This window comes from Mus caroli, chromosome 5, assembly GCF_900094665.2.
Source record: "Mus caroli chromosome 5, CAROLI_EIJ_v1.1, whole genome shotgun sequence".
NCBI classification, from domain to species: Eukaryota; Metazoa; Chordata; class Mammalia; order Rodentia; family Muridae; genus Mus; species Mus caroli.
Genome location: NC_034574.1, coordinates 26320957 through 26335955, shown reverse-complemented (window position 1 = coordinate 26335955; position 14999 = coordinate 26320957). Strand labels below are relative to the sequence as shown.

At 46.7% G+C, this 14999-nt stretch overlaps 1 protein-coding gene across 7 annotated transcripts in view; it reads left to right on the top strand.

The window, feature by feature from the left end:
- Rbks (ribokinase) overlaps nt 1-14999 on the top strand; it is an 81194-nt gene that overhangs the window by 53223 nt on the left and 12972 nt on the right. For 2 of the 7 annotated variants that reach the window (XM_021162862.2, XM_029477544.1), the window contains exon 7: nt 33-221. The exons of 1 other annotated variant lie outside the window; for it this stretch is intronic. In XM_021162862.2, coding sequence (XP_021018521.1) covers nt 33-221 — 189 coding nt within the window. 4 more of the 7 variants (XM_029477546.1, XM_029477547.1, XM_029477545.1 and 1 more) reach the window with 4 other exon arrangements.

The following is a 14999-nucleotide window of genomic DNA, read 5'->3' as shown; positions in this document are numbered from 1 at the left end:
CACCTCCTCTTCCTCTCTGGTATGTATTCCAGGCTGAGATTTTAACAGGCCATGCAGTGAGTGACCCCACCACGGCTGGGAAGGCTGCATTGGTTCTCCTAGAACGGGGCTGCCAGGTTGTGGTCATCACCTTAGGGGCTTCAGGATGCGTGATGCTGTCACAGGCTGAGCCTGTTCCAAAGCACATTCCCACTGAAGCTGTCAAGGCTGTAGACACCACGGTAGGTTTCAAACTTTCACAATTTCTTTCATATCTAATACAGCCCTGTCTGAAGATTACATAATGTGATCAGACCTAGGAGTGGGGTGGGAGAAGATAGCCAAACAGGAGAGCCCTCTCCAGGCCTCCGCTAAGTCATTGGGAAGTCCCATGGTGCCCAGTCTCTGGGAAGCTGTTTCCTTATCCATAAAGTATTGCTGTATTTCCTGTATATGATCATTCAGTAAATAAATATTCGCTGAGCCTGTTATGTGCCAGGCATGCTCTGGATGCTGGGGACACTTTGGGAAGGAGACTAGAGCATAACATAGCCATGTCTTACTAGCTAGCCTCTTGATGGCAGGGATGACAAGGCTCACTGGCTATCAGAGATCCTTGTTTTGTTTTCTTCTGTCTGACCCTTAGGCTAGGATACAGAGTTGTAGGCTTCATGCTGGCATCTTCATGCTTGTGTCACACGGTCACATTATACTTCCTTCTCATGTACTCCCCTCCCCCACACCCCACCCTTCTTTTGGACCCTTGCTCCTCTTAGTCCATCCTCCCTTCTGCCTTCTTATCACACACGTTCTGTCACTCTCTCTATTAACCCCTCATCATCATCATCATCTTCCTAGTTACACACACACAATTTTAAAACTAGATACTACATAGAAGAGAAAAAAATGGCCCTTGTCTTTCTGGGTCTCTTTTATTTGGCTTAGCTTCATGACCTCCAGTTATATCCATTTTCCTACAATTGCCATGATGCCACCTTTCTTTCTGACTATGTAGCATTCTGCCATGTGCATGCAGCATGATGCCACCTTTCTTTCTGACTCTGTAGCATTCCGCCGTGTGCATGCAGCATGCCCCGTATTCATCTGTTCTATTTCCTGGCCCTCTTCACTACTGTAGCCATAAACATGGGCGTGCGGGTACAAAGATCATTCTCTGAGCCCACGGATGACAGTAGGAACCATCACTGCAGGCTTCAGTGTCTCGTGCACACATCTCATTTAATCCTTGCAAACATTAATAAGCAGTGTGTTGCTGTCCTCCTTTCTCCTTCCAGTGAGGGACAGGGCTGTGGCTCCAAAAGTAGGCTGTGTCCCCACTCCTCGCAGAAGTGAACTGAGAGACTGAGAAAGATGGTTAATGACTCCCTAACTAGGGAGATAAAACTTGTTTACTGTTAGGATTCAGAAGAGCTGACCAGAAAAATATACAAACCTCGGGGATGGGAAAGTTACATTGATAAAGAAGAAAACTTTAGAGTTTTCATTTATAAGGAATTTATATATGCTTATTTATAAACTATGTACTGGTCTATTTTCGATAAGAGACAACTTGAAAATATAACTCATTTATCAAACCTGAAGCCTGAAGGGCAACCTGGTGGAAGTGTAAACAGGCATGAGCTTGGCAAGCCAACCATCCAGGACTCTGGCAGCTGGTACAGGAGGGTCAGCATCAGGCTGAGGCTAACCTGGACTACGGTACTAGACTCCCCAACCCACCCACTCACCCGCAAATGACCAGAGGCTCTGTATGAGCAACACCACTCACACACTGACGCTGACGCTGTGGGTGCCTTCCACAGTGCCTTCCTCAGGCACCTGCAGACTCATGCCTAGTCTGTCATCTCCAGGACTTGGTCATTTCTAGCACTGATCATGTGTTCTGTTCTGTCAAGGAGGGACCCTAAATTGGGAAGCTTCATTAGTTCACTTCATCAGAGTAAATTGTTCCAAGTGTGAACCGAAGTGAGAGAAATTTCTTTTTCTCTTGCCAGAGTGACATGAAAGGTCCTGGGGGCGGGGGGAGGTCAGACCTTTGTGGGTACCTGGAAATGGGTTGGCCTCCACTGAGCACATGTAAATCACAGTTCTGCTTGCTTCTGCACAGAAGTAGCCTATGAGAGGTGTGCTTGGTACACACAAATGGAACCTCTGGAGGGTCTTCATTTGGGCCGGGTCAGCTCTACTCTTCTTGTCATAGGCTTTGGACTCAGGCTGTCTTCCCAGAGTGGTCCCCAGAAGCTCTGTTCCCCCACCAGGTGCCTTGTCATGTCCCTGTCTCTGATGTCAAAGGACAAAGAACTTATATGGGAGAATAGGGGAGAAGGAACCAGCTAGACAAAAGGAAGTCATGCTCGGTGTCCATCCGCAGAGAAGCAGACAAGCAAATTGTAGTGTCTCCATACAACTGCACAATATTGAACACTAGAGGAATATCGATATGCTGTGCATGGCAGGTGCTTTACCGACTCTGCCAGCTCCCCAGCCTCTCCATCATTTTTTTTTATACTGTCTTTTGTCTTCTCATCCAGCAGCCTCGCCACCGGTATGTTTGCTTGATCCACACACAACTGTTCAGCTAGTTTAAGAACATGAAACAATGGCCCTGGTGGGGCGAGGAATTTCTGGGATGAGAGTCTCCCCTGGGCAAAGAGCCCTTTCCCTCCTAGCCAGCAGTGTCCCTTGCTGCGTTGGTTCAGAAGGTTCTCACTATCTCCTCCTCCATTGACAGACACCGGGCTTGACAGGAATGAAGGAAAGTAGTTACTGGCTGGCACACTGTCCACTTGAGCCTGTACGTCAGAGCTGCTGTGTGCTGCTATATTCAGTTTTGCCTCTGTTAATAGTTGAATACATCAGTTCTATTTTTACATCTGTTTTCCCCATTGTGCTGGCATGAGAGGGTGGCAGTGCTGCAGATGTCCTCAGTTCAGTTTGGAAGACAGGACAGATGTGTCTCTTTCACCATTTCTGCATCTCAGCCTCAGTCAGAATGATCACGTTCATATATGTTCTATTCAGGAGTCATTGGAAGTACATGCTGTATGTCACACACACGAGCAATACTTAGGGATTGTCGTGGTAGTAGGATGAACTATTACATTATATTGCTGTCCTATTATTTCCCCTGCAGGCTCTGTCAGATCCTTGTATACTGTTTGCTTTCCTTTATGTAAATGCTCAAGTCCCAGAATCTGCCCTCACACTGTCATTTCAAAAATGCAGGCCACAGGCTAAACCGAAGTCCTCCAGAATCACTTTATTATAATGCACCATAAATCAGGACAGATGACTAAGCCAAGGGTAAAGGGAAGCCGGGGTCACTCGGGGATCATCTTCCCTGCCCTCCCTCTATCTGTCTGTCTGTCTGTCTGTCTGAGTTGCTGATGTGGCTCCAGTCACATCTGCCCACCACGTGGATATCTGTGATGACTCAGGGCTTGAGAATTTGTTCTAGAGATGGCCCCAGTGGGAAGTACAAATTGGTGGCAGGAAAGTGTCTGTGAAAATTATCAGGGAAGCACTTTAGTGGGATGTGATTGCTAAGACTTCCTAGATGCCTCCAGGGTGGCTTCTCTGGGACGATTCTCCATCTTGGGGTCTGGCTTCAGCTATCTAGGCCATTCTCAGGGGTGAGTTCCCATTAATCCACCACTTAGGTACTATAGACCTGACAGTGCAAGCTGAAAACCACTGCAGCATCTGGGGGTCAGTACCCGCATCGTAAGAGACCTTTCTTAGGGCTGGAGAGATGACTCAGTTGGTTAAGAGCACTGACTGCTCTTCCAGAGGTTCTGAGCTCAATTCCCAGCAACCACATGGTGGCTCACAACCATCTGTAATGGGATCTGAATCCCTCTTCTAGTGTGTGTCTGAAGACAGCTACAGTGTGCTCATATAAATAAAATAAATAAATCTCTTAAAAAATTATAAAAGAGAGAGAGACCTTTCTCCCATCTTGTCCCCCCTGCCACATCCCTACAACCACTGCAAAGTCCAATAGCTGATGCCAAATGCAGTGAGAGCCAAGGAATGCAGGTCAGCATGAGGGCAGCTCACAGCCCAGGTGCTCTCTGAGTAGCCCTCCCTACCCATAAGGAAGTCCCATCCACTGCTGAAACAGCCTCTGACCTTGGCCTGTGTTTCCCCAGAAGTACACACACTTCATCCCTACCTCTGTTTTGTATATGTGGGGTTTCTGCAGAGTCTTTGTGGATCTCTGTCCAGATGTTTGGGTGTCCTTCACTGTTGAACACTAAGAGCTGGGAGAATAAAGTATTGTGGGTAAAGACTAACAGACTGCTGGGTGATGGCAGGTGATACAGAGAAATTAAGACTTATTTTAGCTGAGTGTGGTGGTGCATATCTTTAATCCCAGCTCTTGAGAGGCAGAGGCAGGCAGATTTCTGAGTTTGAGACCAGCCTGGTCTACAAAATGAGTTCCAGGACAGCCAGGGCTACACAGAGAAACACTGTCTCAAAACTGCCCCCCGCCCCCCAAAGACTTATTTTAACCCTGGCAGCACGGTTTGGGGCTTAACCCTGGCAGCACGGTTTGGGGCTTAACCCTGGCAGCACAGTTTGGGGCGGTGGTGGTGGTGGTTGTGGTTTTTTTTTTTTTTTTTTTTTTTTGGTTTTTCAAGACAGGGTTTCTCTGTGTAGTCCTGGCTGTCCTGGAACTCACTCTGTAGACCAGGCTGGCCNCTGGCTGTCCTGGAACTCACTCTGTAGACCAGGCTGGCCTCGAACTCAGAAATCCGCCTGCCTCTGCCTCCCAAGTGCTGGGATTAAAGGCGTGCCACCACGCCCGGCTTTTGGTGGTTGTGTTTTGTTATGTTATGTTTTCTTATCCTAAAAGAAACGTTGTTTCCTTCCGTTTTTGACCTTGGGAGACTTACTCTGTAGATGCTACCATCAGTCAAAGTGCCTTTGGAAATTGCCTTTAGACTTGCCATGCCAGCAGGGCGGGAACAGGGCTGGGAACCTAACTCATCTGAGAGGATTTGCATAGCATGGGTGAGGCCCTGGGTGCCTTCAGCACCCCCTGTACCCCACTAAGTGCTTTGTTCAGTTCCCCGCTGCTTATGAAAGGAGCCCATACTTACTGTGCACTGGAGGATGGAGCGGACACTAAGTGGGCAGAGGAGGAAGCGAGTTCTTGTGATTCGGCCACTCTGCTGCTGAAGCTTCTGCTGGTAGCACAGCAGTATCCCTCCAGGGTGATGCAAACAGGTTTTCTCAGAAGCAGAGATACAAAACAATAAAGACACTAGACAGAGCTTCTCCTCACTAGGTGCCATTTCAACTCTGTATTAACCCAACGTTGAGGAGATGTGTGAGCTCCTCAGCAGAGGGGCTTAGCTAGGACTGTGGTGCGCTCCTCAGCAGAGGGGCTTAGCTAGGACTGTGCAGTGCTAGCTACTGGAAAGCGCCTCACGGCCCTCAGCATTGAAACATAGATTTCACCTCTGGAGCCAGCTCACCCAGCCATTCTGATGGCTGCTCTGGAAGGGATTGGCTTGGCATGATAATGAGGAAATTCCACTTTCTACTTCATGTCTTTCTTGTCCATAAACCTGTGTTTTTAGTGCATTACTTTGTTGTTTGAAATAAACATCTCTTTGAGGCCTAGCCAATAGCTTCTGAGTTAGCCACATCTAGCAAACAGGGTAGGGTCCTCGTCACAGAGGAGACCTTGACAGTTGGCCTCACAAACAGCCTCTCGAGCACTCTAAAGTCTCTGTGCAAGCAGACTGAGTCACCCTACAACACCTTCGGAAAGGATATCCTGCTGCCACAGGAGGGAGGTGGTGCCTTCTTATTGGGGGCCTCGGGGTCCAGTCTAGACATTTCAATGTGCATTTTGACAGGATTTTTCTTTCTTAATCTTCTTGAAGAAGTAGTTTTCCTCAAAAATGCAATTTTCTATAGTTCCCCTTGGAGAGACAGGATAAAGGTCAAAGCATGCCACTTCTGTCCATCATTCAAAAGTATCGCATGTCCTCAAAGAAACAGCTCGTATTCCAGTTCCCTTCTGAATGAATGCTTGGTAGCCAGTGGACCTCTTCAGTCACCTGCCTCCCAGCAGGGCACTGGGTGAGCCCAGCTCTGCTTCTGTCATGGTTCTTGGGTTTGGTTACTGGGTAACCAGGAAGAGTTGTAAACGGGACCAGGCAAGGCTATGGAGATGTCTCAGTCAATAAAGTATTCGTTGTATAAGCTACAACCAAAATATCCATGTTTGGAATGTTCCCATAAGAAGCTGAGCACCTAGAACCCTGGTGCTTTATCCTTCATGCTCTCCATTTTAAAATGTTCCTAAAGCGGGCTGTGGTGGCGCACACCCTTAATTCCAGGGCAAGCTAGTGGATCTCTGTCGACTCAAGCCCAGCCTAGTCTACATTACCAAGTTCCAAGACAGCCCGAACTACATAGTGATACCCTATCTCAAAAAAGGAAAGAAACAAAAGGCCATGAGTGAAAAGGCTCTTGGGAGTGGAAGATCATGAGACCGTGATGAGTGCTGAGTAGTGTCCACGTGCTGATGTCCCTCTCCAGTGCAGTCATACCTGGAGGCAGAGCATGTTGGAGACAGTTAAGTGAGGGCCTCTCCTGAGCTCCGGCTCCAGGAGTCTGCGTGTCCTCAGAAGCAGCCGCCCCTCCAGAGAGCTCCCTCAGCACACGCACAAAGAGTGAGCCCTGTGCGCACCAGCAGGTAGGAGCTACCCGAAGACCACGTTTCCCTGAGAGGTGAAGGCCTCTGCACACGGCCAAGCCAGTGACACTGCCATGGCCTGGGGCAGATGATGGCTCCAAGGCTGTGTTAGCCATCTGCTGGCTAGGCTGCTTTAGTAAATAAAGTCTACCTTTTGATTTGGGGACAGCCCACTTCTCTGTGCTGACATTCTAGCACTGACCCTCAAGTCACATATCAGAATACAGACTTTTACAACCCCTCTTGTCTCCAGATCTTGGAAAGGCCTTGCATGCTTGTACAGTACACTGCAGCCTCGATGAAAGGTGATAACCCACCATAGACCCTGAGTACCATCCAGCTGAGTACCAATGAGTGAGCCCTCAGAAAGAGAGCACTCCTTATTCAGTACATCGCTCCACACCTGTCTAGCTATGTGTGCAGGCTGGCAGTTTTCTAGATTACAAAACCCAGAGCTTGCTTTGTGCACTGGTTCAGAGAACCCAGGCACCACCACCATTGCCACATAGCTGCTTCCTCTACAGGCAAGGGCTGGACTGTGTGAGAAGAGTGGTGGGACTGGGTCATTCCAGATCATACTGCTTCTGGCAGGATTTACACCCATCCATCCTTGTCCCTGAGTGACCATTCCTGGAGGAGACATGCATTCTGTTATAGATTATAATCAAATTTTCTTTATAGTAAGCATCTTCTGTTAGGAGCCTGAACTACTAAGCTGCTAAGGGCGCTTACCCTCTTTTTTAACATTTTCCAACTGTTTTTGTAGCTAAGATGAGCTAATCACTCCTACTGTCCTGCCTAGCAACATCCCATGCTCAGAACCTGGCTTAGAAGGTCCTTTGTGAGCAGGGCCAACCTCAGCATATAACAGCAGCCCTGTGGTGACAAGTGAGAAGCCCGAGCTCCTTCTAGAGAGTAACCGGCTTGAGAGCAAGAGTTGCTGCAGTCCGCTGTCTCTAGGACTGCTCTCCAGAGCATGTCGGACTCCTCACCACCTACAGTGAAGACTTCCAGAGAAAGATGAAGTCAGAGGTGAGCTGCTCCTTATACACTATTGGAGAATGAAATAATTATCTAGTGTTCCATTTCAAAAATCCTCATTTAACAAAGACTACAATAAAAAAGATCAGGTCACTGAGAGTGAAAGGTGTCTCTGAAATGCAGAAACCCACTGACATTCTACTGTAGCTCCCTGTGATGGTCTGTATATTCTTGGACCAGGGAGTGGCACCATTTGGAGGTGTGGCCTTATTGGACTAGGTATGACCTGGTTGGAGTAGGTGTGTCACTATGGGTGTGGCTTAAGATCCTCACCCTAGTTGCCTGGAAGTCAGTCTTCCACTAGCTGCCTTTGGATGAAGACATAGAAGTCTCAGCTCTGCCTGAGCCATGCCTGCCTGGATGCTGCCATGCTCCCACCTTAATGATAATGGACTGAACCTCTGAACCTGTAAGCCAGACCCAATTAAATGTTGTTTTTTATAAGACTTGCCTTGGTCACAGTGTCTGTTCACAGCAGTAAAACCCTAACTAAGACAGAAGTTGGTACCAGGAATGGGGTATTGCTGTGATAGGCCTGACCATGCTTTTATTTGAAAGAATGTGGATTTGGGGACTTTTGATTTGGAAAGCAGTGGGATGCTTTAATGGGTCATCCTAGTAGGAATATGGAAGACTTTGTTGATGGGAGTAATTTGAACTGTGTTGACCTGGCCCAAGAGATTTCAAAGGAGAAGAATTTCAGAATGTGGCAGAAAGGCTGTTTTTGTGGTATTTGGTGAAGAATGTGGCTACTTTTTGCCCTAGACTGAAAAGTCTGCCTGAGACTAAGGTGAAGAGCCTCAGATTAATTGCATTGACAAAGGAAGTTTCAAAAAAGCCCAGCAGAGACTTTGTTCTCTGGTTAAGTCTTAGGAAGAGAAATTTGAACAAGCATAGTAAGCTTAAAAAGGAAAAATATAAATTATATGGTTCGAGTATTAAAGGGGTACCAGGAAGTGAAATGGAGGAAAATCCTGTGTTCTAGGAGATAACAGATTAAGGGAGTGGGACCTTAGGGCAAGATCCTACCCAGCTAAATTTAGATCCAGGCATGGTGGTGGCACACACCTTTAATCTCAGGACACAGGCATGGTGATCTCTGTGTTCAAGGTCCATCTACAGAGCAAGATCCAGAATAGCCAAGAAGGATTTGGAAAACAGAAAGCCAGTGACAATGTAATAGTACAAGCGGGTCATGTTCTAGTTCCTGCAAGCAGCAGAACTCGGCAGCTTTAGCCATGTGGCTCTGGCTCCAGAGTTAAGAATGGAAGGAACTACTGGGACAATTGATGCTGGTTAGCTGGAGCTAAGAAATTAGCAATGATTAAGAAGAGACCAGAATCACTGAGGTGAAATCTTCTGGGAATTGTTTTCTGGGAGCACAAAGAAGCTGTGTTCCAGAGATAGCCAAGGTTGTACCTTTTGCAGCAGGTGCACTTGGTAATGTGTAAGAGTCACCCAGGTGGTACTGGTTTTGAAGGCATGAAGGTGTCATGAAGAACAGCTAAGGCTTGGCACTGTGAGAGGTCATGGAAGGCCATTGGAGAAGGTGTAACCTTAGCTGTAGTTGATGGCCCAGGACTAAAGGGGTTATGCAAAGGATTTGAGGCTTGGCACCATGAAGAGAGCCTATGAGAGGCTATTAGTGAAGCCTAGTTTGAGTGGAACACCCCAGTGTATTGGAAATGTCAGTACCATGGGATGATCACCAAGAACAGCAGCCGTAGTGGAGTGGATCAACCTGAGCTTAGAGTAATACAGAAGGCAGAGCTGGAGAAGTGATGCCTGCCCTTATGAGGAGCCCAAAAGATCAAATGGAATCCCAGACACTGAACCAAGAAGCTGTAACATTGAAATTGCCTTGGAGACTCAAAGATGTTAAAGATGTTAGAGCCATGGCATACATGCTGAAGAAAGCTGCTAACAGGGAGTGGAACCAGCCCAGGAGAAAGCAGTTTGTTGCAGTCAACAAAGATGAGAAAGGAGTGGAGATCTGAAGACGGCTTTGACATCAGCCATGGAGATACAGAGTTTGGCGTTTGCCCAGCTGGTTTCCTGTCTTGCTTTGGGGATTACAGTTAAGTGATTGGATGAGTCTCAGAAGAGACCTTGAACTTTGGACTTTTAACATTGTTGAGACTACTATAGACTATGAGGACTTTAAAAGTTGGACTAAATGCATTTTGCATTATGCTATGTTTAAGTATTGCCCCCCCCCCATAGACTCATGTGTTTGAACAGGAAGTGGAATGTGATGGTTTGTATATTCTTGGACCAGGGAGTGGCATTTGGAGGTGTGGCCTTATTGGAATAGGTGTGACCTGGTTGGAATGGGTGTGTCACTGTGGGTGTGGGATTAAGATCCTCACCCTAGTTGCCTGGAAGTCAGTCTTCCACTAGCTGCCTTTGGATGAAGATGTAGAACTCTCAGCTCTGCCTGGGCCATGCCTGCCTGGATACTGCCATGCTCCCACCTTGATGATGATGGACTGAACCTCTGAACCTGTAAGCCAGCCCCAATTAAGTGTTGTTTTTTTATAAGACTTGCCTTGGTCATGGTGTCTCTGTTCACAGCAATAAAACCCTGACTAATACACTCCCCTTAGGGGCTGGATAGTGGCTCAGTGGTTCAAGCACACATACTTTTATTCTTCAGATATGCCAGCTCCTATATATGGTAGCTCACTTGCGCCTGGAATAACCGCAGGAGAATACAACACCCTCTACATGCATATACACACATCATACACATACACATAGTTACATTTAAAATAAACCTTTAAAATGGTCCTCCTGGCAGTTGGGAGATGCCTCAGTCCTCAGTAGAGCAGAGCACTGGCTGCTCTTCCAGAAGACCTGGGTGTGATTCCCAGCACCACATGGGGACTCATAAGTGACAGTTACTCCAGGTCCAGAGGATCCAACATCTTTCTCTGACATCCACAGACATCAGACACATACATACAGTATGCACACACACACACACACAGGCAAAACATTACTACACATAAATAAATCTATTTGTTAACTAGCCCTCCTTGTCCCAAGAATGACATCTAGAAAACTCTGAAGACTGTGCTGCCAGAGGCTGCCAAAGAAAGACGAGGATTACAGAAGATTCTCCGGCTGTGAGGAAAGGACAGGGGCAGAGCAGCCACTGAAGCAGCTGATAGACAGCACAAGCGACATCTGTCATGCCCTGAAGGCTGCGTGAGCTGTATTGCATTGCTTCTACATCAGCAGACCACCTCATTTATTAGCTAATCAGGTAGAATTCAGTACTTGAAATTATCCTTCCTAACCCTGAATGTGATCAGTTGAAAACCCAGGGCTCAAACAATTTAATTGTAATTGCTTACCAGAAATGTCATGTTCTTGTTGAAGAACTGAACCAGGGCCAAGCATGGGCTTTTTTTCCTGTCTTCCCAATACAGCAGAACTGAGTTTACACAGTGCTGCAGGGCGCTATACTTTAGCAGCCCTGGAATGCATCTGGGACCAGGCCTGTCTCAGAGATAGCTCAAGTGTGGCCACAGAGAAGAGTGGCATAGGATGGAGAAGGAGCAGTCATTTCAGCATCCGTCTAAATAAATAAAATAAATGTTGTCAAACTGCAAAGCCCAGAATGCTGAGCCTGCCATGCCCGTGGTCTTCACTGTTGCTGATGCAGGTGTGCAGGGGAGTCAAAAGGCAGGTGTGTGCGTCATAGACCTGAACATCTGCTTGCTTGTGTAGGAAAATATGACTGTACACTATAGGTTGTACTCTGTAAAGATACTGTTAATGGTATAAACAAAGAGGTGTGTATGTGTATGAGTGTGTTTACATAATGTACTATAGTGGGACTCAAGATTCTCCTACCCTCATCATCTCCGAGGGCAGGATTGCAGGAATTGTGGTCACATGATACCATACCCAGATTTTTTTTTTTTCACTATTGTTTTTTTGGGTTTCTTGTTTGGTTAGCTGGTTGATTGGTTTTGTTGATTTGGTTTGGTTTGGGGTTTTTTGTTTTGTGGTTGAGACAAGGTCTCACTATGTGTGTAACTCTGGCTGTCCTGAAACTTACTATGTAGACCAGGCCAGCCTTGGATTCGCAGATAATCTGCCTGCCTCGTCTTACCAAGTACTGGGATTAAAGATATTATACCACTGAACCAAATTTGGCTTTAAAAAAAAAAAGCCGGGCATGGTGGCGCTCGCCTTTAATCCCAGCACTTGGGAGGCAGAGGCAGGCGGATTTCTGAGTTCAAGGCCAGCCTGGTCTACAGAGTGAGTTCCAGGACAGCCAGGGCTNTTCTGAGTTCAAGGCCAGCCTGGTCTACAGAGTGAGTTCCAGGACAGCCAGGGCTACACAGAGAAACCCTGTCTCAAAAAAAAAAAAAAAAAAAAAGACAGAATTTTCTAACCAGGAGATGGTGTCACACGCCTTTAGTCCCCACAATCAGGAGGCAGAGGCAGGCAGATCTCTCTGAGTTCGAGGCCAGCCTGATCTATGGAGCTAGTTCCAGGACAGCCAAAACTACCCAAAGAAACCATGTCTCAAACAAAACAAAACAAAACAAGAATTTCCTATGTAGCCCAGGCTGCCTCAAACTTCAGTCATTCTACAGTGGCTTCTCAAGTACTTAGATCACAGACTTGTGCCACCGTGCCCGGGAGCAGTAACCCTTGACAGCACACCTCTCTCCTGTCCTTCTCCCTACTGCTCTCCTTCAAAATCGTCATGGTTTTTGTCCCAGTGACAGAGACAGCAAGTAAACCTTGGACTGACTAAGCCCAAAATAAACACCAAAATACTGGTAAGAACACAGAAAGCTTTTAAAAAGAATAAAATTCTATACTATTGTCCACTGAGGAAAGTGCTATGGTTTGGGGGACAGAAAAACCTGTCTCAGAAAGTACAGTTAAGTGCATCTTCTCCAGAAACCAACGAACTGAAGTATAGGCCCTTCTTCTTTCTCAGTCTAAACAAAGCACAGTTAGGGCAGGGACCCGAAGTCCCATGCGCTAGACAGCTTTCCATGACTGCTCTGTTTCGGATGCAACAACTCCCTTGTATGGAGTCTGCTCTTTACCTCGCATCATTTAAATCGGCTGGGACGTGATGTGCATCAAATACATAGATTTCCTGCCTTAATGCCTCTTCCCTCTCTCCCTTCCTTTCTAAACTTAGGAAATAATTTTAATAACACTGAAAGATTAAAAACTAAAAATATTTTTAAAACTTAAAGTCATGGTAGTACAGACAGGAGGATCAGTGTGAGTAAGTTCAGCCTGTTCCACACAGAGAGACACTGTTGGGGAAGTAAATCCACCCCATGCAGCTTTATTAGTCCCAAACCTTTAGCTACTTTAGCTTCTTCAAGTAGTTTTGATTTCTAAAACCTTTGGGAACTTCATGCATGAGTGCTGCGCTTACATCACTACCTCCTCGGTCCCTCCTAACTCTGCTGGCCACCCCAGCTCTGGCCCTGAGTATCGGTTCTCTTGATTTATAAATCTAGGAACCACACAAATAATGTAAATGTTGAACTCCAAACTGAACATAGACAGGATCCAGATTCCAACGTCTCAATTGAGATGGGATTTCTTACTGTTCCCTAGTTGTTACTAACTTCCTCCGTCCCTTTCCAAAGGAGTCTGAGTCTCAGCATCCCTCTTAAACAGTCTTGAGAGAATACTACGGTCAGTCAGGGAAATGCTAATCAAACCCACATAGACTTAGTTAGGTATGGTGTCACAGACCTGTAATCCCAGCATTTGGGGAGTAGGAGGAGGATTAGGAGTTCAAGGTCATCCTCAGATGCGTATTGAGTTCAAGGCCAGCCTGAGCTATATAAGACCCTGAAGCAAGCAAGCAAACAAAAAACCTGTATTGAAATTCCATTTGACCCGGGAGATGGTGGTACATGCCTTTAATCCCAGCATTGGGGAGGCAGAGGCAGGCAGATCTCTGAGTTCAAGGCCAGCCTGGTCTACACAGTGGGATCCAGGACAACCAGGGCTACACAGAGAAACCCTAGTTGTGGGGGGAGGTGAGACGTTCCATTTGTCCCCAGTCAGAACAGCTGTCCTTAAGAAATCAAACAACAGGAACAAGGGAAGATCGGTAAAGTGGTTCTCACCAACTTATGCTTTCAAAGCCAAGTGTGTGTTTGCAATGCTAGTACTAGGAAGGCAGAAACAGGCAGAGCCTTAGGGCTCACAGGCCAGCCTACTCCACCTGTGGGTGGCAGAGGACAACAAGATGGACGTTTTGTGGGAAAAACAAACTTCATTCCGTTGGTCTCGGTGGTTTTCAAATGTTTTGGGATCCTGATTCACCTTATGACTGAAGCCAGTTTCCACAGAGTAAACCCAGCCATGGTAATAGTAGCAGAAGTGAAAAAAAAAAAAAAATGCAAACGCAAGTGGCTTCATGCATCTTTCGTAGGCTTGTGTACCTGCCTTCTGGTAATTATCTCTTCAGCAGACAGGCACTGAGAACAGAAACCTACCTTCATTTACATACCTGCTGGAATGTAATAATAAATATACTAAAAAATGAATAGCGTAGAATGCATACAAATAATGAGTAATAAATATCCATCGTTAAAATACCTCCCAGCACAACACTCAGGTAGTTTGCCTCTCATGCATTACTTTAGAGACCAGCTCCCTCCTGACTGAAACAGGCTCCACATAACCATTCCTGTCAGGGACTGTGTGAGGCAGGGCATGCTGGATTTGGGTTGTGTAGACAGACCAGGTTCAAGCCATTGGCAGTGAATCATCCGCTCCACCTTTCAGCATAACCAGAGTCTGCAAACAATTTTGCTCAGTCCCTTCACTGTCCTCACAGTGTAGACCTGGCTCAAGAGCAGGGGGTGAGGCAGTCACTGTGAGGAAGTGGGGGCGTTATAAATAACCCAGAAAGAAACCCTCTCCTAACAGCAACTGCTGCAGAGTTTGTGGCCTAACAGCTCAGGCGCAGAAAGGCCATGAATACAACATTGTGCAATGACTAATTACTCTAAGTCCTGTGCATGAGCAGAGGTGCGACCTGCGGCCGCTGCTCAGGCTATCAGATGCCTTTGCTGTGTGCTAATCCAATGGCTCCATATGTTTAGCAGTTCTCAGAGAACAATGATAATATTTCAAACACCCCTCACCACCAGAAGAAAGCAGCTGGTGGAGAGGAACGCTGGGCAGAGACTGTCTCAGCAAAGCCTGTAGGATACCAAGTCATATTGGAGTAACT